We start from the raw sequence: 22299 nt of genomic DNA, 5'->3' as shown, positions 1-22299 counted from the left end.
CTGATTGATCCTCTACACCACCCTTTGAAGCTGGTCCTTTTTAAAACATTTCCAATCCCTCCTCTGTAAGATCACTGAGGTCAGATATGCCTCCTGTGTGTTCGTAGGTCTGACAGGACCTGGAGAAATCTCAAGTCAACCTCTGACTCCACATTACAAAACATGACCCACATAATGCTGCGTATAAACAACACTGTCTGTGTTTCATAGGTCTTGTGTCTGTGTGCTGACATGGTTTAGTGGCTTTGTGGCTTTCCTCCATTCATAACTGACTTGTACCTTCCAGTGAGATACTATATGATCCATGTGGTGTGGCTGTGTTTGGTTCACAGTCTGCTTTTCTTCTCATCTCTCTCCACCCCCCACCCTCTCTTGCACTCTCTCTCTCTCTCTCTCTCTCTCCCTCTCTCTGCCTCTCCCTCCCAAACTCTCTCTCTCTCTCTCTCTCTCTCTCTCTCTCCCTCTCCCTCTCTCTCTTTCTCTCTCTCTCCCTCTCTCTACCTCCAAAACTCTCCCTCTCCCTCTCCCTCCCACTCTCTCTCTCCCTCTCTCTCTCCCTCTCCCTCCCAAACTCTCTCTCTCTATATCTCTCTCTCCCTCCCTCTCTATCATTCTGTCATGGTGTCTGTGTTCTGGTGGAGCTGGTTTGTCCAGGGTCATAAAGTCACATAGCTTCAGTCTCTCTCCATTGACCTGTCTGCCACAATGCCTCACACTCTCTCTCTAACCGGTTATGGATGACACACACACGTCACACCCACATCCCCACCCACACACACCCACATCCACACCCACACACACACACACAGAGACGTCACACGATGCATAGTACCAGAAGAATGGTGTTACTTCAGTGGTGTAGGCATTCGTGTTACGTCTCCATGAATTAGTCACAACAAGTACAGTAATTATATACAGTAGTGATAATATATGATACAGCAGCCAAGGTCCTCAAGTTGTACTGCATAGAGCCATGACTACATGGAACTGATCCAGCAGCCAAGGTCCTCAGGTTGTACTGCATAGAGCCATGACTACATGGAACTGATACAGCAGTCAAGGTCCTCAGGTTGTACTGCATAGAGTCATGACTACATGGAACTGATACAGCAGCCAAGGTCCTCAGGTTGTACTGCATAGAGTCATGACTACATGGAACTGATACAGCAGTCAAGGTCCTCAGGTTGTACTGCATAAAGCCATGACTACATAGAACTGATACAAGCAGCCAAGGTCCTCAGGTTGTACTGCATAGAGTCATGACTACATGGAACTGATACAGCAGCCAAGGTCCTCAGGTTGTACTGCATAGAGCCATGACTACATAGAACTGATACAGCAGCCAATGTCCTCAGGTTGTACTGCATAGAGCCATGACTACATGGAACTGATACAGCAGCCAAGGTCCTCAGGTTGTACTGCATAAAGCCATGACTACATGGAACTGATACAGCAGTCAAGGTCCTCAGGTTGTACTGCATAGAGTCATGACTACATGGAACTGATCCAGCAGTCAAGGTCCTCAGGTTGTACTGCATAGAGCCATGACTACATGGAACTGATATAGCAGTCAAGGTCCTCAGGTTGTACTGCATAGAGCCATGACTACATGGAACTGATACAGCAGCCAAGGTCCTCAGGTTGTACTGCATAGAGTCATGACTACATAGAACTGATATAGCAGTCAAGGTCCTCAGGTTGTACTGCATAGAGCCATGACTACATGGAACTGATACAGCAGTCAAGGTCCTCAGGTTGTACTGCATAGAGCCATGACTACATGGAACTGATACAGCAGCCAAGGTCCTCAGGTTGTACTGCATAGAGCCATGACTACATGGAACTGATACAAGCAGCCAAGGTCCTCAGGTTGTACTGCATAGAGCCATGACTACATGGAACTGATACAGCAGCCAAGGTCCTCAGGTTGTACTGCATAGAGTCATGACTACATGGAACTGATACAAGCAGCCAAGGTCCTCAGGTTGTACTGCATAAAGCCATGACTACATAGAACTGATACAAGCAGCCAAGGTCCTCAGGTTGTACTGCATAAAGCCATGACTACATAGAACTGATACAAGCAGCCAAGGTCCTCAGGTTGTACTGCATAGAGCCATGACTACATGGAACTGATACAAGCAGTAGAATCAGATTTAAAACACAGATACAAATACACCTTATGGAACAGCGGGGACTGTGAAGAGACACACACAAAGGTACAGACACACACTTACACAGACACATGACAAGACACACTCTACACTCACGTACTGTACACATTCATTTTGTATTGTAGATATGTGATAGTAGAGAAATGGCCTGAGGGAACACGCTTAATGTGTTGTGAAAATTGTTATGAAATGTAATGCCATGTAATATTTTACATTTGATAAAACTGCCTTAATGTTGCTGGACCCGAGTAGCTGCTGCTTTGACAGGAACTAATATGGAGATGGTTTTGGTAAGGGAGCCTAGTGGTAACCAGACCATATGGTTTTGGTAAGGGAGCCTAGTGGTAACTAGACCATATGGTTTTGGTAAGGGAGCCTAGTGGTAACTAGACCATATGGTTTTGGTATTGGAGTCTAGTGGTAACCAGACCATATGGTTTTGATATTGGAGTCTAGTGGTAAATAGACCATATGGTTTTGGTATTGGAGTCTAGTGGTACATAAGGATGACAACAGTGGAACTGGAGCTTAGACAGTCATGGTGCTACCAACTCACAGCCTTACCTTGGCATGAACTAATTAACTTATTATCTGGGTAGAGAGGAGGATGGATGGTGATGTTATTATGTGGGTAGAGAGGAGGATGGATGGTGATGTTATTATGTGGGTAGAGAGGAGGATGGATGGTGATGTTATTATGTGGGTAGAGAGGAGGATGGATGGTGATGTTACTATGTGGGTAGAGAGGAGGATGGATGGTGATGTTATTATGTGGGTAGAGAGGAGGATGGATGGGGATGTTATTATGTGGTTAGAGGTGGATGGATGGCGATGTTATTGTGTGGGTAGAGAGGAGGATGGATGGTGATGTTATTATGTGGGTAGAGAGGAGGATGGATGGTGATGTTATTGTGTGGATAGAGAGGTGGATGGATGGTGATGTTATTATGTGGGTAGGGAGGAGGATGGATGGTGATGTTATTATGTGGGTAGAGAGGAGGATGGATGGTGATGTTATTATGTGGGTAGAGAGGAGGATGGATGGTGATGTTATTATGTGGGTAGGGAGGAGGATGGATGGTGATGTTATTGTGTGGGTAGAGAGGAGGATGGATGGTGATGTTATTATGTGGGTAGAGAGGAGGATGGATGGTGATGTTATTATGTGGGTAGAGAGGTGGATGGATGGTGATGTTATTATGTGGGTAGAGAGGAGGATGGATGGTGATGTTATTGTGTGGGTAGAGAGGAGGATGGATGGTGATGTTATTATGTGGGTATGGAGGAGGATGGATGGGGATGTTATTATGTGGGTAGAGAGGAGGATGGATGGTGATGTTATTGTGTGGGTAGAGAGGAGGATGGATGGTGATGTTATTATGTGGGTAGAGAGGAGGATGGATGGTGATGTTATTATGTGGGTAGGGAGGAGGATGGATGGTGATGTTATTATGTGGGTAGAGAGGAGGATGGATGGTGATGTTATTGTGTGGGTAGAGAGGAGGATGGATGGTGATGTTATTATGTGGGTAAAAGAGGATGATGGATGGCGATGTTATTGTGTGGGTAGAGAGGAGGATGGATGGTGATGGTATTGTGTGGGTAGAGAGGAGGATGGATGGTGATGTTATTGTGTGGGTAGAGAGGAGGATGGATGGTGATGTTATTGTGTGCTGTAAGATTTAATTCTATATAGAAGTAGCAGTCATTTTTAATTGTCCAAGACAAATTCTCCCTTGGGACAATAAAATACACTGAGTGTACAAAACATTATGAACACCTGCTCTTTCCATGACATAAACTGACCAGGTGAATTCAGGTGAAAGCTGTGATCCCTTATTGACGTCACTTGTTAAATCCACTTCAATCAGTGTAGATGAAGAGGAGGAGACACGTTAAAGAAGGATGTTTAAGCCTTGAAACAATTGAGATGTGTATTGTGTACGTGTTCCATTCAGGGAGTGGACAAAATATTTAAGTGCCTTTGAACAGGGTACGGTAGTAGCTGCCAGGTGCATCGGTTTGTGTCAAGAACTGCAATGCTGCCGGGTTTTTCGCACGGGGGAGGGGGGGGGGTATATCATATCCTATCTCATCCTCCCCCTTTGGGCAGGTGTAAAGCTCTCTGTAGCTTAACTAATAAAAAAAGGTTTTAAAAAGTCAAAACACACTCCGGACACCCATTTGTGTGTGTGTGTGTGCGCGCATGTGCGTGTGTGTGTGTTTTCAGGATGAGCTCATGAAATACCATGTGTTAACCTAGAGCTCCCCACTGTGGATAAAGTTATTACATATGAACTGACCAGTCGAATTCCACTATTGGAATGTCATTCAACATTCAATAGTGCTACTTGTGAAGAGTTAATTTAACACTGAGAGTAAGTCAAAAACTAAGTATATAAAGTAGGCAGGGTCTTAAATACCTAAAGACACAGTAACAATTTCAGATTAACGCTGTCACGTCGACGCTGCCTAATGAATAAGATATGTTCTAATGAATGAAAAATAGAGTGATTATCGTTTAAAGCTGAATTGATTGTTTATAGTCATGCACTAGGCTTACAACGGTTGTCTCTCCTACAGTTCCTAAAAAAGGACACTTGACATGAAAATTACTTTACAACCAAATGCAATTTGTTGCGAATTTGTGGCATGTAATTCAAACACTTCGGGTCAACATGCAGCTAACTAAAGAAACCAATCTCAAGCGAACCACTGATATCGGCCCTGTGTGTATTTTGTAATATTATAGGGGGCTGTGAAGGGAGGGACTGTGAAGGGAGACCAGAGCCAATCAAAAGACGAAGGGAGTTGGTCTTCTTGATATCTTGGCAAGATCGACAGATCATGCTTCTTACACTGCTACAACGTGGCGCCTGTGAAGTTTTGTATAGGATTCCGAATAGCAATGATCAAGTTGAGCGCTCCAGAGAACCCTTCGTTATTATTTGCGTCAACCCAGACGTAATTTAGAGACAAGACAAGGTTCTCGTTCTGCTGGGGTAACGGACCAAGACTGTCAGTGAGAAGTTGTCCGACGTCAGAGACTACTCCCCCAAGTGCACAGCGCGACGTAGAGGGCACACCATGGTATGTTCAATATTACCACTGAGAACGTTATTGAATCCCTTGTTAGGTTGATGCACTCATGCGCTGTTAGCATGTGAAACAAGGTTTTAAAAGCCTATTTTCTTTTACACAGAACCCCCCTCTTCCTTGCGTTCTAACCTTAATGGCATCATGCCTACATAGCGACCTTTGTCTAACCTTTTACATCTTTTAAAATGTTCAGTAAATAGCCTAATTGTTTTTCGTTTACTGCCGATTGCGTGTGGGTTATTTTCTCACTTGAGAAATGTGTACTATTACTTATGGAATAGCCCGATTGGCAGCAATTCAGTTAGTTTCTTTTCACTTCGGGGTAGTAATATTTGTGTAATATTCATGTAATTATAATTAATTTATTCTGTCCTATTTCTATGTTAATGCCCTGACCTCATTTCAAATAATATGGATGAAGGATTGTTTAAATGTACATTTTTACATTGTTGTCAGTTTGTCTCAACCTATAAACTGTTTTCTGTGTAGCGAAAGTGTAGGACTGTAGGACCTCATCAGAGAAATAAGTAGGCTAGCAACCTTTTTATAACCCGACAAAGATCAGAGTTTACGCCAAACAATGCTGTTCCCAAGGTGACTTGAAGAGCCAGTACCCAAACTCATTTTGGAAAGTACTTTGTTAAGGCTGGAAAGAAACACTTCGTTTTTCGTTTGGGTTGGAAGTAAAAAAGAGACATTTCCATGTTCTGAAAAGAAAATGGACTGGGAAATATTCTTAGACAACAGAAAATCGTACACACATCTTGGTCTGTGTCCGTCTTTGTCTGTGTGTCTGTTCCAAGTGTCTTGCCAAATCTAAACATGTACAGGGTTTCTGTTGAGGTTGGAAATATGTTACTTACTACAACATAATACATAGTATTTCAACCAGTGTAGGGTTTTCACAGTGCCATTGTCTGTCGATCACTGACATTCACTCTGTGGATGGATCTTGCTGCGATGCACTTGGCATATTGAACTAGAAGGTAAACAACCACATGCTAGTAAAGTTCCGTTCTCATTATAACACATTATACAGTTACAATAGATCCACAGGATGACGATGCACTGGTGAGTTTAGTTAGCGTACCATCTCCATTACAATGTACCTGTGGTGTTAGTTTGTCCCATAGGGCTCTGGTCAAAGGTATTGTCAAACAAAACGTTATGTAATATTATTTCATTCAGATTTCTCTCACTTACAAATAAATACATTCATGTAACTGCAACTGAGTTATTGACCGGAGGCATGGGAGTTATTATGACCCAGTCTGAGAATCACTGTTTACACACAGTTAGTTTTTTTACAAATCAAGTGTTGGGTGTGTATTTATTTAACATAACACTTTGGGTGTGTGTGGCTCTCTGGGACGCCATGTTCTCTCTTTACTGATAGTGTTTCACTGACCAGTAGCCTAGTTAAATAAAGGTTAAATAATATAGATATTTTTTTAAATAGCCCAAAATGACCATGTTCTCTCTTCACAGACACAGTGTTTCACCGACCAGTAGCTCAAAACAACTCTGGACACTGAACCACTATGGGGGGCAGAGGGTTAGGGGTGAAGAGGTAGAATTAGAGGTGAGCTATATTTAGAGAGAGGCAGAGAGAGAGGCAGAGAGAGAGAGAGAGAGAGAGAAAAGAAAGACAGAGAACTAGAGGAGTCAAAAGGGGTGATGTGTTGAAAGAGGGAATGACAAAGCTGTTTGGAGTTGAGTACTAAAGTCTAACCTGTTTAGGACTACTCCTGCAATACCTCCTTGGGAGGCTAAATTGAAATTAGCAACATCAACATGAGAGTCTCAACAACAAAATGGACCCTCAAAAAACAGCAGCAACAACAACGATGACAACAACAACTAAAAATACTCTAAATCAGTATACAACCTATAGTCTTGTCTACCTGTCCTCTCTTACTAAGCACTGACTGATGATAGCTGATGTAGATGAATGTACCCAGCTGAATGTACCTAGATGAATGTACCCAGCTGAATGTACCTAGATGAATGTACCTAGAGTAATGTACCCAGCTGAAGGTACCCATCTGAATGTACCTAGATGAATGTACCCAGCTGAATGTACCCAGCTGAATGTACCCAGCTGAATGTACCTAGATGAATGTACCCAGCTGAATGTACCCAGCTGAATGTACCTAGATTAATGTACCCAGCTGAAGGTACCCATCTGAATGTACCTAGATTAATGTAGCCAGCTGATGGAACCAAGCTGAATGTACCTAGATGAATGTACCGAGATTAATGTACCCATCTGAATGTACCTAGATTAATGTAGCCAGCTGAACGTACCCAGCTGAATGTACATAGATTAATGCACCTATATTCATGTACTCAGCTGAATGTACCTAGATGAATGTAGCTAGATGAATGCACCCAGATGAATGCACTAACTGTAAGAGTGTCTGCTAAATTACCAAAATGTAAATGTAGCCTAATAGTCAATCTACCAGTTTAACCAGAGTGTATTGGCTATTGTAAACCAATCAGCTCAGAGCAGATCTAGTAAGGTGCTCCAAATAGCTTCCCTATTCCCATAGTAGAATGACTCTGTGGTAACTCCTGCCAGTAGTAGTGTGGATCCATTACAATACCCCTCCTCCTGCTGTAAACCAATGTAACCCTCAAGTCACACGTGTCAGAATAGATTTACCCAATGGAAACCACATGTTTGACTCTGTCCCATTAATTCCATTCCAGCCATTACAATGAAGTGTGTGTGTGTGTGTGTGTGTGTGTGTGTGTGTGTGTGTGTGTGTGTGTGTGTGTGTGTGTGTGCGTGTGCGTGTGAGAGACACTACCTGTTCTATCTGGCTGCAGCTAGGTTCTTCTCCACTCTTACAGCTGATACTAGCCGTGCCCCTGTGCCAAGGAGGTCACTATAGTAAATAACCTTGCACAAGCCTTGGCCTCTGCGAGTCAGAACACCTCATAGGAGCCTGTTTCTGTAGCATGAGGCAGCTTGATGTTCAAGTACATCCCCTGGACAGGAGACTAGTGGTGTAAATGTGGTTCCCCGGTGTGGAGAATCCAGGGTGGGTTCAGTTGGCAGTTGGTTTTATCACCAGAACACAGAGCAGTGGTAGAGAGATCATGGTTGATATATCTGCTGCTCATGGTAACAGAGGGAGACCACAGCTTCTATTTGATACTCTAACAGCTTCTGTTTGATACTCTAACAGCTTCTATTTGATACTCTAACACACATATGTCAGAGTCAAGGCCCGCGGGCCACATCCGGCCCGCAAGAAGGTTTTTTACGGCCCCTGGGATGATCTTGATTTATTATTAGAACCGGCCCGCAGCAAGCCGGCAGCCCGCAGATCTTTTACACGCACCAATACTACATTTCCCACAATGCAAAGGTGACGCACCGAGCAGTAGGCTGCTTCATTTCAATATTTATTGGCACAGCAGTCGTCAGCATCACAGTAAAATTAACTTTCAGATACCCATCAAAAATGGCAAAACGGAAGGTGGATACTGAGAACCGGGGGTTTCAAACAAGGTGGGAGTCGGAGTATATGTTCACGAAGGTAGCTGGAAAACCTGTGTGTCTTCTGTGTGGAGAAAGTGTGGCGGTACTGAAAGAGTATAATCTGAGACGACATTATGAAACGAAACACGCGGACAAAAACAAGAATATGGACATGGAACAAAGGCTACAAAAGGCAGAGGAATTAAAACGAGGCCTCAAATCTCGACAGGCTCTGTTCAAAAAAGCCAAATCACAAGGCCAGGCTGCTGTCAAGGCCAGTTTTATTTTGGCAGAAGAGATCGCTAAATCAGCCCGGCCATTTACGGAGGGGGATTTCATCAAAAACTGCATGATTAAAGTTTGTGACGAAGTTTGCCCAGAAAAAAGGCAACTCTTTTTAAATGTGAGTCTGAGCAGAAACACCATTGCCGAGAGAGTAGACCAGTTGTCCATCAATCTAAAAGAGCAGCTTGTGAAAAAGGGAAAAGATTTTATTGCATATTCCTTGGCTGTGGATGAGAGCACCGACATTTCTGACATTGCCCAGTTGTCAATTTTCATCCGCGGAGTGGACTCCAACCTAAGCGTGACAGAGGAGTTTTTGGCTTTACGTCCTATGCATGGCACAACTACGGGGCATGATTTGTATGAAGAGGTGTCAAGATGTGTAAATGAGATGGAGCTGCCTTGGGAAAAACTCGTGGGTTTGACAACCGACGGAGCACCTGCGATGTGTGGACACAGGAGCGGACTGGTGGCGAAGATACGGGAAAAGATGCAAGAGGAAAACGCGACAGGTGAGCTGACAGCTTATCATTGTATCATACACCAGGAAGCGTTGTGCGGTAAAGCCTTGAAAATGGAGCATGTAATGAGCATCATCACGCGCACAGTTAACTTTATCAGAGCCAAAGGTTTGAATCACCGCCAGTTCAAGGCATTTCTGACGGAGTTAGAAACGGAGCATGGTGATTTGCCTTATCACACAGAGGTGCGATGGCTAAGCCAGGGAAAGGTGCTTCAAAGATGTTTCGAGCTTCGTGAGGAGATTTGTCTGTTCTTGGACAGCAAAGGGAAAGACACAACACAACTCCGAGACGAAATGTTTCTGTGTGAAATGGCTTTTCTGTGTGACATTACGAGTCATCTGAATGCAATAAACTTGCAGCTGCAGGGTCGGGATCGTGTCATCTCTGATATGTACAGTACAGTGAAGGCATTTAAAACCAAACTGACTCTGTGGGAGACGCAGATGCGGAAAGAAAATTTGAGCCACTTTCCCAGCTGCCAGACCATGAAAGAGAAGCTCTCTACCAGTGCGTTCCCGAGCACACAGTTGGCTGATAAAATAGGTATGCTTGCCGCTGACTTTCGACGCCGATTTGCTGACTTTGAAGCACAAAAAAGCAGGTTGGAACTGCTCGGTAACCCATTTGCTGTTGACGTGGAAAGCTCACCACCAAACCTCCAAATGGAGTTGATTGACCTCCAATGCAATGATGCACTGAGGGCAAAATATGCGGCAGTGGGTGCTGCGGAGTTCGCCCGTTTCCTCCCCGGCACAATGCCCCAGCTGCGCATCCAGGCTGCTCAAACGTTGTCTATGTTTGGCAGCACATACCTGTGTGAACAACTGTTTTCTTTGATGAACCTGAACAAAACATCACACAGAAGTCGACTTACTGCTGAACACCTCCACTCAATTCTGAGGATTTCTTCAGCTCAGAGCCTTACCCCGAACATTGATGAACTTGTGGAAAAGATGGGACACCACCAAGTATCACCCTCAACCTCAAACAAGTGAACATTACTGTGCAATCACATATTTAGAGTTTTTACTCAGTTCAAGTTTAAAAGTTAAAATTTAATATTTGTTTTCACTGCATGTTACTTCTCCTTAAACAAAGTGTTGTTTTTGATTAATAGATTTTTGCACTTTATTTTTTTGTATTTCAATCCAATTATATTTTAAAAATATTTCAGTTGAGTGGATGATAGAAAATTGCTATTATTGTTTTTTCTTTGAAGTAAATTTAGCCCACTTTTGCTAAAATAGAAAATATAGTCTACTGATGGTGCCTTGAATACCGGTTTCTTTCATTTAATGTTCATGTTATGGGGATATTTATATAAAGGAAATTTGTCTTTTGTGTCTGTTGAAAATTAAAGATTACTGACAGAGCCATAAGAAAATATTGCTTTATTTATCTGATCATATTGTAATATATTTGTTAGGTTTTCAGTAGGTTCAATTAGGTTCACTAGACTATATGCGTCATTTAAAAATTTTTCAATGAACATTCGAACAGTCCGGCCCTCGTCTTGTAGCTGATTTTTTTATTTGGCCCTCCGTCCATTTGACTTTGACACCCCTGCTCTAACAGCTTCTGTTTGATACTCTAACAGCTTCCATTTGATACTCTAACAGCTTCTGTTTGATACTCTAACAGCTTCTATTTGATACTCTAACAGCTTCTGTTTGATACTCTAACAGCTTCTATTTGATACTCTAACAGCTTCTGTTTGAAACTCTAACAGCTTCTGTTTGATACTCTAACAGCTTCTATTTGATACTCTAACAGCTTCTGTTTGATACTCTAACAGCTTCTATTTGATACTCTAACAGCTTCTGTTTGATACTCTAACAGCTTCTATTTGATACTCTAACAGCTTCTGTTTGATACTCTAACAGCTTCTATTTGATACTCTAACAGCTTCTATTTGATACTCTAACAGCTTCTGTTTGATACTCTAACAGCTTCTATTTGATATTGTAACAGCTTCTATTTGATACTCTAACAGCTTCTATTTGATACTCTAACAGCTTCTATTTGATACTCTAACAGCTTCTATTTGATACTCTAACAGCTTCTGTTTGATACTGTAATAGCTTCTATTTGATATTGTAACAGCTTCTATTTGATACTCTAACAGCTTCTATTTGATACTCTAACAGCTTCTATTTGATACTCTAACAGCTTCTATTTGATACTCTAACAGCTTCTATTTGATACTGTAATAGCTTCTATTTGATATTGTAACAGCTTCTATTTGATACTCTAACAGCTTCTATTTGATACTCTAACAGCTTATATTTGATACTCTAACAGCTTCTATTTGATACTCTAACAGCTTCTATTTGATACTGTAATAGCTTCTATTTAATACTGTAACATAAAATGGATGGACTGAATCCCGTCGAGTCCCCAGCTGTGAAAAACAAGTACCAGACAAATAACAGAGTCTGTGGGGAAACAACCTTTGTTTATAGTCTATTGACACCCACTCACTATCAGAACCTGTACATTAAGCCCCATGTTTATAGACTATTGACACCCACTCACTATCAGAACCTGTACATTAAGCCCCATGTTTACAGTCTATTGACACCCACTCACTATCAGAACCTGTACATTAAGCCCCATGTTTATAGTCTATTGACACCCACTCACTATCAGAACCTGTACATTAAGCCCCATGTTTATAGACTATTGACACCCACTCACTATCAGAACCTGTACATTAAGCCCCATGTTTATAGACTATTGACACCCCCTCACTATCAGAACCTGTACATTAAGCCCCATGTTTATAGTCTATTGACACCCACTCACTATCAGAACCTGTACATTAAGCCCCATGTTTACAGTCTATTGACACCCACTCACTATCAGAACCTGTACATTAAGCCCCATGTTTATAGTCTATTGACACCCACTCACTATCAGAACCTGTACATTAAGCCCCATGTTTATAGACTATTGACACCCACTCACTATCAGAACCTGTACATTAAGCCCCATGTTTATAGTCTATTGACACCCACTCACTATCAGAACCTGTACATTAAGCCCCATGTTTACAGTCTATTGACACCCACTCACTATCAGAACCTGTACATTAAGCCCCATGTTTATAGTCTATTGACACCCACTCACTATCAGAACCTGTACATTAAGCCCCATGTTTATAGACTATTGACACCCACTCACTATCAGAACCTGTACATTAAGCCCCATGTTTACAGTCTATTGACACCCACTCACTATCAGAACCTGTACATTAAGCCCCATGTTTATAGACTATTGACACCCACTCACTATCAGAACCTGTACATTAAGCCCCATGTTTACAGTCTATTGACACCCACTCACTATCAGAACCTGTACATTAAGCCCCATGTTTATAGTCTATTGACACCCACTCACTATCAGAACCTGTACATTAAGCCCCATGTTTATAGACTATTGACACCCACTCACTATCAGAACCTGTACATTAAGCCCCATGTTTATAGACTACTGACACCCACTCACTATCAGAACCTGTTCATTAGCCCCATGTTTATAGTCTATTGACACCCACTCACTATCAGAACCTGTACATTAAGCCCCATGTTTATAGTCTATTGACACCCACTCACTATCAGAACCTGTACATTAAGCCCCATGTTTATAGTCTATTGACACCCACTCACTATCAGAACCTGTACATTAAGCCCCATGTTTACAGTCTATTGACACCCCCTCACTATCAGAACCTGTACATTAAGCCCCATGTTTATAGTCTATTGACACCCACTCACTATCAGAACCTGTACATTAAGCCCCATGTTTATAGTCTATTGACACCCACTCACTATCAGAACCTGTACATTAAGCCCCATGTTTATAGACTATTGACACCCACTCACTATCAGAACCTGTACATTAAGCCCCATGTTTATAGACTATTGACACCCACTCACTATCAGAACCTGTACATTAAGCCCCATGTTTATAGACTATTGACACCCACTCACTATCAGAACCTGTACATTAAGCCCCATGTTTACAGTCTATTGACACCCACTCACTATCAGAACCTATACATTAAGCCCCATGTTTATAGTCTATTGACACCCACTCACTATCAGAACCTGTACATTAAGCCCCATGTTTATAGTCTATTGACACCCACTCACTATCAGAACCTGTACATTAAGCCCCATGTTTATAGTCTATTGACACCCACTCACTATCAGAACCTGTACATTAATCCCCATGTTTACAGTCTATTGACACCCCCTCACTATCAGAACCTGTACATTAAGCCCCATGTTTATAGTCTATTGACACCCACTCACTATCAGAACCTGTACATTAAGCCCCATGTTTATAGACTATTGACACCCACTCACTATCAGAACCTGTACATTAAGCCCCATGTTTATAGACTATTGACACCCACTCACTATCAGAACCTGTACATTAAGCCCCATGTTTATAGTCTATTGACACCCACTCACTATCAGAACCTGTACATTAAGCCCCATGTTTATAGACTATTGACACCCACTCACTATCAGAACCTGTACATTAAGCCCCATGTTTATAGTCTATTGACACCCACTCACTATCAGAACCTGTACATTAAGCCCCATGTTTATAGTCTATTGACACCCACTCACTATCAGAACCTGTACATAAAGCCCCATGTTTATAGTCTATTGACACCCACTCACTATCAGAACCTGTACATTAAGCCCCATGTTTATAGACTATTGACACCCACTCACTATCAGAACATGTACATTAAGCCCCATGTTTATAGTCTATTGACACCCACTCACTATCAGAACCTGTACATTAAGCCCCATGTTTATAGTCTATTGACACCCACTCACTATCAGAACCTGTACATTAAGCCCCATGTTTATAGTCTATTGACACCCACTCACTATCAGAACCTGTACATTAAGCCCCATGTTTATAGACTATTGACACCCACTCACTATCAGAACCTGTACATTAAGCCCAATGTTTATAGTCTATTGACACCCACTCACTATCAGAACCTGTACATTAAGCCCCATGTTTATAGACTATTGACACCCACTCACTATCAGAACATGTACATTAAGCCCCATGTTTATAGACTATTGACACCCACTCACTATCAGAACCTGTACATTAAGCCCCATGTTTATAGTCTATTGACACCCACTCACTATCAGAACCTGTACATTAAGCTCCATGTTTATAGACTATTGACACCCACTCACTATCAGAACCTATAAATTAAGCCCCATGTTTATAGTCTATTGACACCCACTCACTATCAGAACCTGTACATTAAGCCCCATGTTTATAGTCTATTGACACCCACTCACTATCAGAACCTGTACATTAAGCCCCATGTTTATAGTCTATTGACACCCACTCACTATCAGAACCTGTACATTAAGCCCCATGTTTATAGTCTATTGACACCCACTCACTATCAGAACCTGTACATTAAGCCCCATGTTTATAGTCTATTGACACCCACTCACTATCAGAACCTGTACATTAAGCCCCATGTTTATAGACTATTGACACCCACTCACTATCAGAACCTGTACATTAAGCCCCATGTTTATAGTCTATTGACACCCACTCACTATCAGAACCTGTACATTAAGCCCCATGTTTATAGTCTATTGACACCCACTCACTATCAGAACATGTACATTAAGCCCCATGTTTATAGTCTATTGACACCCACTCACTATCAGAACCTGTACATTAAGCCCCATGTTTATAGTCTATTGACACCCACTCACTATCAGAACCTGTACATTAAGCCCCATGTTTATAGTCTATTGACACCCACTCACTATCAGAACCTGTACATTAAGCCCCATGTTTATAGTCTATTGACACCCCCTCACTATCAGAACCTGTACATTAAGCCCCATGTTCATAGTCTATTGACACCCACTCACTATCAGAACCTGTACATTAAGCCCCATGTTTATAGACTATTGACACCCACTCACTATCAGAACCTGTACATTAAGCCCCATGTTTATAGACTATTGACACCCACTCACTATCAGAACCTGTACATTAAGCCCCATGTTTATCGACTATTGACACCCACTCACTATCAGAACCTGTACATTAAGCCCCATGTTTATAGTATATTGACACCCACTCACTATCAGAACCTGTACATTAAGCCCCATGTTTATAGACTATTGACACCCACTCACTATCAGAACCTGTACATTAAGCCCCATGTTTATAGACTATTGACACCCACTCACTATCAGAACCTGTACATTAAGCCCCATGTTTATAGACTATTGACACCCACTCACTATCAGAACCTGTACATTAAGCCCCATGTTTACAGTCTATTGACACCCACTCACTATCAGAACCTGTACATTAAGCCCCATGTTTATAGTCTATTGACACCCACTCACTATCAGAACCTGTACATTAAGCCCCATGTTTACAGTCTATTGACACCCACTCACTATCAGAACCTGTACATTAAGCCCCATGTTTATAGTCTATTGACACCCACTCACTATCAGAACCTGTACATTAAGCCCCATGTTTATAGTCTATTGACACCCACTCACTATCAGAACCTGTACATTAAGCCCCATGTTTATAGTATATTGACACCCACTCACTATCAGAACCTGTACATTAAGCCCCATGTTTATAGTCTATTGACACCCACTCACTATCAGAACATGTACATTAAGCCCCATGTTTATAGTCTATTGACACCCACTCACTATCAGAACCTGAACATTAAGCCCCATGTTTATAGTCTATTGACACCCACTCACTATCAGAACCTGTACATTAAGCCCCATGTTTACAGTCTATTGACACCCACTCACTATCAGAACCTGTACATTAAGCCCCATGTTTATAGTCTATTGACACCCACTCACTATCAGAACCTGTACATTAAGCCCCATGTTTATAGTCTATTGACACCCACTCACTATCAGAACCTGTACATTAAGCCCCATGTTTATAGTCTATTGACACCCACTCACTATCAGAACATGTACATTAAGCCCCATGTTTATAGTCTATTGACACCCACTCACTATCAGAACCTGTACATTAAGCCCCATGTTTATAGTCTATTGACACCCACTCACTATCAGAACCTGTACATTAAGCCCCATGTTTATAGTATATTGACACCCACTCACTATCAGAACATGTACATTAAGCCCCATGTTTATAGTCTATTGACACCCACTCACTATCAGAACCTGTACATTAAGCCCCATGTTTATAGTCTATTGACACCCACTCACTATCAGAACCTGTACATTAAGCCCCATGTTTATAGTCTATTGACACCCACTCACTATCAGAACATGTACATTAAGCCCCATGTTTATAGTCTATTGACACCCACTCACTATCAGAACCTGTACATTAAGCCCCATGTTTATAGTCTATTGACACCCACTCACTATCAGAACCTGTACATTAAGCCCCATGTTTATAGTATATTGACACCCACTCACTATCAGAACATGTACATTAAGCCCCATGTTTATAGTCTATTGACACCCACTCACTATCAGAACCTGTACATTAAGCCCCATGTTTATAGTCTATTGACACCCACTCACTATCAGAACCTGTACATTAAGCCCCATGTTTATTGTCTATTGACTGTTTATTGTATATAATATGAGACATATCTAGCAGTCCTGTGAAGAGCCCCCCTTGCCTTTCCTGCTCTAACACCTGCACTACCACTGACTTTGCTCATAGATTCTTTACTGAGGGAAGATCTACTTAATACAACTGTGATATGTGGTTGTCCCAAACAGCTAACATAAGATATAATGTTAGTCGCTCTGGATAAGTGTCTGCTCAATGACTCAAATGTAAAATGTAAAAAGAAACCATGTGGCACACACACAAACACACACACTCACACACCTATCTCTATTGGGACACCTGTTCTTCGTTTCCTTTGTCTAGATGGAGAAGCCTCCATTGCCTAGCGATGAGGAGGGCACTAGGATGGGAGAGAGTCGGTCGGAGGCGGAGCTCCTGGACTTGGGAGTGCAGGGGACCTCCGGGGGCGTGGCGTCGTCTGGGGATGCAGACGACCGCCCGGCGTGGGACAGCAAGCTGCAGTATGTACTGGCTCAGGTGGGCTTCAGCGTGGGCTTGGGGAACGTATGGAGGTTCCCCTACCTCTGCCATCAGAACGGAGGAGGTGAGTCTCACCCTGTGGGCCCTATAGGACAGGGGCAGAGAGGGAGAGAGAGAGTGAGAGAGAGAGAGGGAGAGAATGGTATATTTCAAATTCCATAAGGCAACTTTACATGCACTCTTAGAAAAAAAGGGTTCCAAAAGGGTTCTTTGGCTGTCTCCATAGGAGAACCCTTTTAGGTTCCATGTAGAAGCCTCTGTGGAAAGGGTTCTACATGAAACCTAAAAGGTTCTACATGAAACCTAAAAGTTCTACCTTGAACCAAAAAGGGTTCTTTAAAGGGTTCTTATATGTGGACAGCCGAAGAACCCTTTTTAGCAGCTATTCCTGAATTATTTGACATATTTGACATAAATACACAAATAAAGGGGGAAAGGGGGGGATTCCTAGTCAGTTGTACAACTGAATGCATTCAACTGAAATGTGACATCCACGTCTTTGTTGCCCAGGGAACAGTTGGTTAACTTAGTTTGAATTTTGTAAAGTTAGTGTGGGAGAGGTGGGGAAATTATTGTTATCGATCAATAATGACAAACCTCCTGGCATTGACAACTTAGATGGAAAGCTACTGAGGATGGTAGCTGACTCTATAGCCACTCCTACTGAGGATGGTAGCTGACTCTATAGCCACTCCTACTGAGGATGGTAGCTGACTCTATAGCCACTCCTACTGAGGATGGTAGCTGACTCTATATCTACTCCTACTGAGGATGGTAGCTGACTCTATAGCCACTCCTACTGAGGATGGTAGCTGACTCTATATCCACTCCTATCTGTCATATCTTTAATCTGAGTCTAGAGGAAAGTCTTTCCCTGGAGGGAAGCCAAAGTCATTCCGCTACCCAAGAGTGGTAAAGCAGCCTTTACTGGTTCTAACAGCAGACCTATAAGCTTGCTGCCAGATCTTAGCAAACTGTTGGAAAAAATTGTGTTTGATGAAATACAATGCTATTTCTCTGTAAACAAATTAACAACAGACTTTCAGCATGCTTATAGAGAAGGGCAATCAACATGTACTGCACTGACACAAATGAATGATGATTGGTTGAAAGAAATTGATAATAAGAATATTGTGGGAGCTGTAGATTTCAGTGCAGCCTTTGATATTATTGACCATAACCTGTTGTTGAAAAAACGTATGTGTTATGGCTTTTCAACCCCTGCCATATCGTGGATTCAGAGCTATCTATCTAATAGAATTCATTGGGTTTTCTTTAATGGAAGCTTCTCTAATGTCAAACAAGTAAAGTGTGGTATACCGCAGGGCAGCTCTCTAGGCCCTCTACTCTTTTCTATGTTTTACCAATGACCTGCCATTGACATTAAACAAAGCATGTGTGTCCATGTATGCTGATGATTCAACCATATACGCATCAGCAACCACAGCTAATGAATTCACTGAAATCCTTAATAAAGAGTTTCTGTCTGTTTGTTCTGGTCCTGAACATCTCTAAAACTAAGAGCATTGTATTTGGTACAAATCATTCCTTAAGTGCTAGACCTCAGCTGATTCTGGTAATGAATGGTGTGGCTGTTGAACAAGTTGAGGAGACTAAATTACTTGGCGTTACCTTAGATTGTAAACTGTCATGGTCAAGACATATAGATTCAATGGTTGTAAAGATGGGGAGAGGTCTAGTCGTAATAAAGAGATGCTCTGCTTTTTTGACACCACACTCCAAAAAGCAAGTTCTGCAGGTTCTAGTTTGGTCTAATCTTGATTATTGTCCAGTCATTTGGTCCAGTGCTGCAAGGAAAAACCTAGTTAAGCTGCAGCTGGCCCAGAACAGAGCGGCACATTTTGCTCTTAATTGTAATTAGAGGGTTATAAATGCTATGCATGCCACAAAAGGCTAAGAGTTGAGGAGAGACTGACTGCATCACTTCTTCTTTTTATAACAAACATTGTTTGCATAGTCAACATCCCAAATTGTTTGCATAGTCATCTTACACACAGCTCTGACACACACACTTATCCCACCAGACATGCCACAAAAGGGGTCTTTTCACAGTCCCCATATTCAAGAAAGCCTACAGTATTATATAGAGCCCTTACTGCATGGAACTTCCATCTTATATTGATTAAATAAACATCAAACCTGGTTTAAAAAACCAGATAAAACAAAACCTCACGGCACTCTCCTGTTTGACCTAGATAGTGTGTGTGTATGCATTGATATGTAGGCTACGTGTGCCTTTTAAAAAATGTATGTAGTTCTGTCCTTGAGCTGTTCTTATCTATTAATGTTCTGTATTATGTCATTCTGTATTATGTTTCATGTTTTGTGTGGACCTCAGGAAGAGGAGCTGCTGCTTTTGCAACAGCTAATGGGGATCCTAATGAAATACAAAAAGAACTGACACGCTCAGGGGCAGAACAACAGATTTTTACCTTGTCAGCTCGGGGATTTGATCCAGCAACCTTTCGGTTACTAGCCCAATGCTCTAACCACTAGAAACACAATACACAATAAATTAATCAAGAAACGTTTTATCACTAATTATTATTACAACCAGCACTTTCAGTCCTTATTATGTGGGACTAGGACCATCACTTTCAGACTTTATGCTGTGGGACTAGGACCATCACTTTCAGACTTTATGCTGTGGGACTAGGACCATCACTTTCAGACTTTATGCTGTGGGACTAGAACCACTCACTTTCAGACTTGATGCTGTGGGACTAGAACCATCACTATCAGACTCTGTGCTGTGGGACTAGAACCATCACTTTCAGACTTCATGCTGTGGGACTATAACCATCACTTTCAGACTTAATGCTGTGGGACTAGAACCATCACTTTCAGACTTCATGCTGTGGGACTAGAACCATCACTTTCAGACTTTATGCTGGGGGACTAGAACCATCACTTTCAGACTTTATGCTGGGGGACTAGAACCATCACTTTCAGACTTCATGCTGCGGGACTAGAACCATCACTTTCAGACTTTATGCTGTGGGACTAGAACCATCACTTTCAGACTTCATGCTGTGGGACTAGAACCATCACTTTCAGACTTTATGCTGTGGGACTAGAACCATCACTTTCAGACTTTATGCTGCGGGACTAGAACCATCACTTTCAGACTTTCTGCTGCGGGACTAGAACCATCACTTTCAGACTTTATGCTGCGGGACTAGAACCATCACTTTCAGACTTTATGCTGCGGGACTAGAACCATCATTTTCAGACTTTATGCTGCGGGACTAGAACCATCACTTTCAGACTTCATGCTGCGGGACTAGAACCATCACTTTCAGACTTCATGCTGCGGGACTAGTACCATCACTTTCAGACTTTATGCTGTGGGACTAGAACCATCACTTTCAGACTTCATGCTGTGGGACTAGAACCATCACTTTCAGACTTCATGCTGTGGGACTAGAACCATCACTTTCAGACTTTATGCTGTGGGACTAGAACCATCACTTTCAGACTTTATGCTGTGGGACTAGAACCATCACTATCAGACTTGATGCTGTGGGACTAGAACCATCACATTCAGACTTCATGCTGTGGGACTAGAACCATCACTTTCAGACTTCATGCTGTGGGACTAGAACCATCACTTTCAGACTTTATGCTGTGGGACTAGAACCATCACTTTCAGACTTTATGCTGTGGGACTAGAACCATCACTATCAGACTTGATGCTGTGGGACTAGAACCATCACTTTCAGACTTCATGCTGTGGGACTAGAACCATCACTTTCAGACTTCATGCTGCGGGACTAGAACCATCACTTTCAGACTTTATGCTGTGGGACTAGAACCATCACTTTCAGACTTTATGCTGTGGGACTAGAACCATCACTATCAGACTTGATGCTGTGGGACTAGAACCATCACTTTCAGACTTCATGCTGTGGGACTAGAACCATCACTTTCAGACTTCATGCTGTGGGACTAGAACCATCACTTTCAGACTTCATGCTGTGGGACTAGAACCATCACTATCAGACTTCATGCTGTGGGACTAGAACCATCACTTTCAGACTTCATGCTGTGGGACTAGAACCATCACTTTCAGACTTCATGCTGTGGGACTAGAACCATCACTTTCAGATACTTTTTGAAGAAGTAGGTTTCTTTCTCTCTAACTCGTCCCCCCCCTCCCTCTCTCTCTCTCCCTCTCTCTCTTACTCTCTACTTTATTCCAATGTTTTATCTCTCCCTCCCCTGTCTCCTTCACTCGTGTTTTTCCATCTGTTCTCTGTCTAACCCCATTCACTCTCTCTCTCTCTCTCTCTTTTTTCCTCTCTACTTTATTCCATTGTTGCATCTCTCCCTCCCCTGACTCCTTCACGCTTGTTTTTCCATCTGTTATCTCTCTAACCCCATTCAGTCTCTTTCTCTTGAGTGGCGCAACGGGCTAGAGGCGTCACTACAGACCATGGTTCGATCCTGGGCTGTATCACAAACTGCAGTGATTGGGAGTCCCGTAGGGCAAGGCACAATGGTACCAGCGTTGTTGGGGTTAGGGGAGGGTCTAGTTAAATAAAGGTTAAATAAAAAA

General features: G+C 42.3%; 1 protein-coding gene across 3 annotated transcripts in view; it reads left to right on the top strand.

The window, feature by feature from the left end:
- The first annotated feature begins 4952 nt into the window (after positions 1–4952).
- slc6a16a (solute carrier family 6 member 16a) overlaps positions 4953–22299 on the top strand; it is a 43968-nt gene continuing 26621 nt past the window's right edge. For 2 of the 3 annotated variants that reach the window (XM_090197489.1, XM_090197488.1), the window contains exons 1-2: positions 5017–5264; positions 17544–17784. Coding sequence is in view for 1 of the 3 variants with exons in the window: in XM_090197487.1 (XP_090053613.1) it covers positions 5262–5264; positions 17544–17784 (244 nt within the window). In the remaining 2 variants the exon portion in view is untranslated. Of the gene's footprint in view, positions 5265–17543; positions 17785–22299 lie in introns of all 3 variants that reach the window. The other variant, XM_090197487.1, reaches the window with a different exon arrangement.

The sequence above is a fragment of the Oncorhynchus mykiss genome, chromosome 13 (assembly GCF_057628025.1).
Source record: "Oncorhynchus mykiss isolate SJ-2025 chromosome 13, ASM5762802v1, whole genome shotgun sequence".
Taxonomy (NCBI): domain Eukaryota; kingdom Metazoa; phylum Chordata; class Actinopteri; order Salmoniformes; family Salmonidae; genus Oncorhynchus; species Oncorhynchus mykiss.
This window is presented reverse-complemented; position numbering and strand designations above follow the sequence as displayed.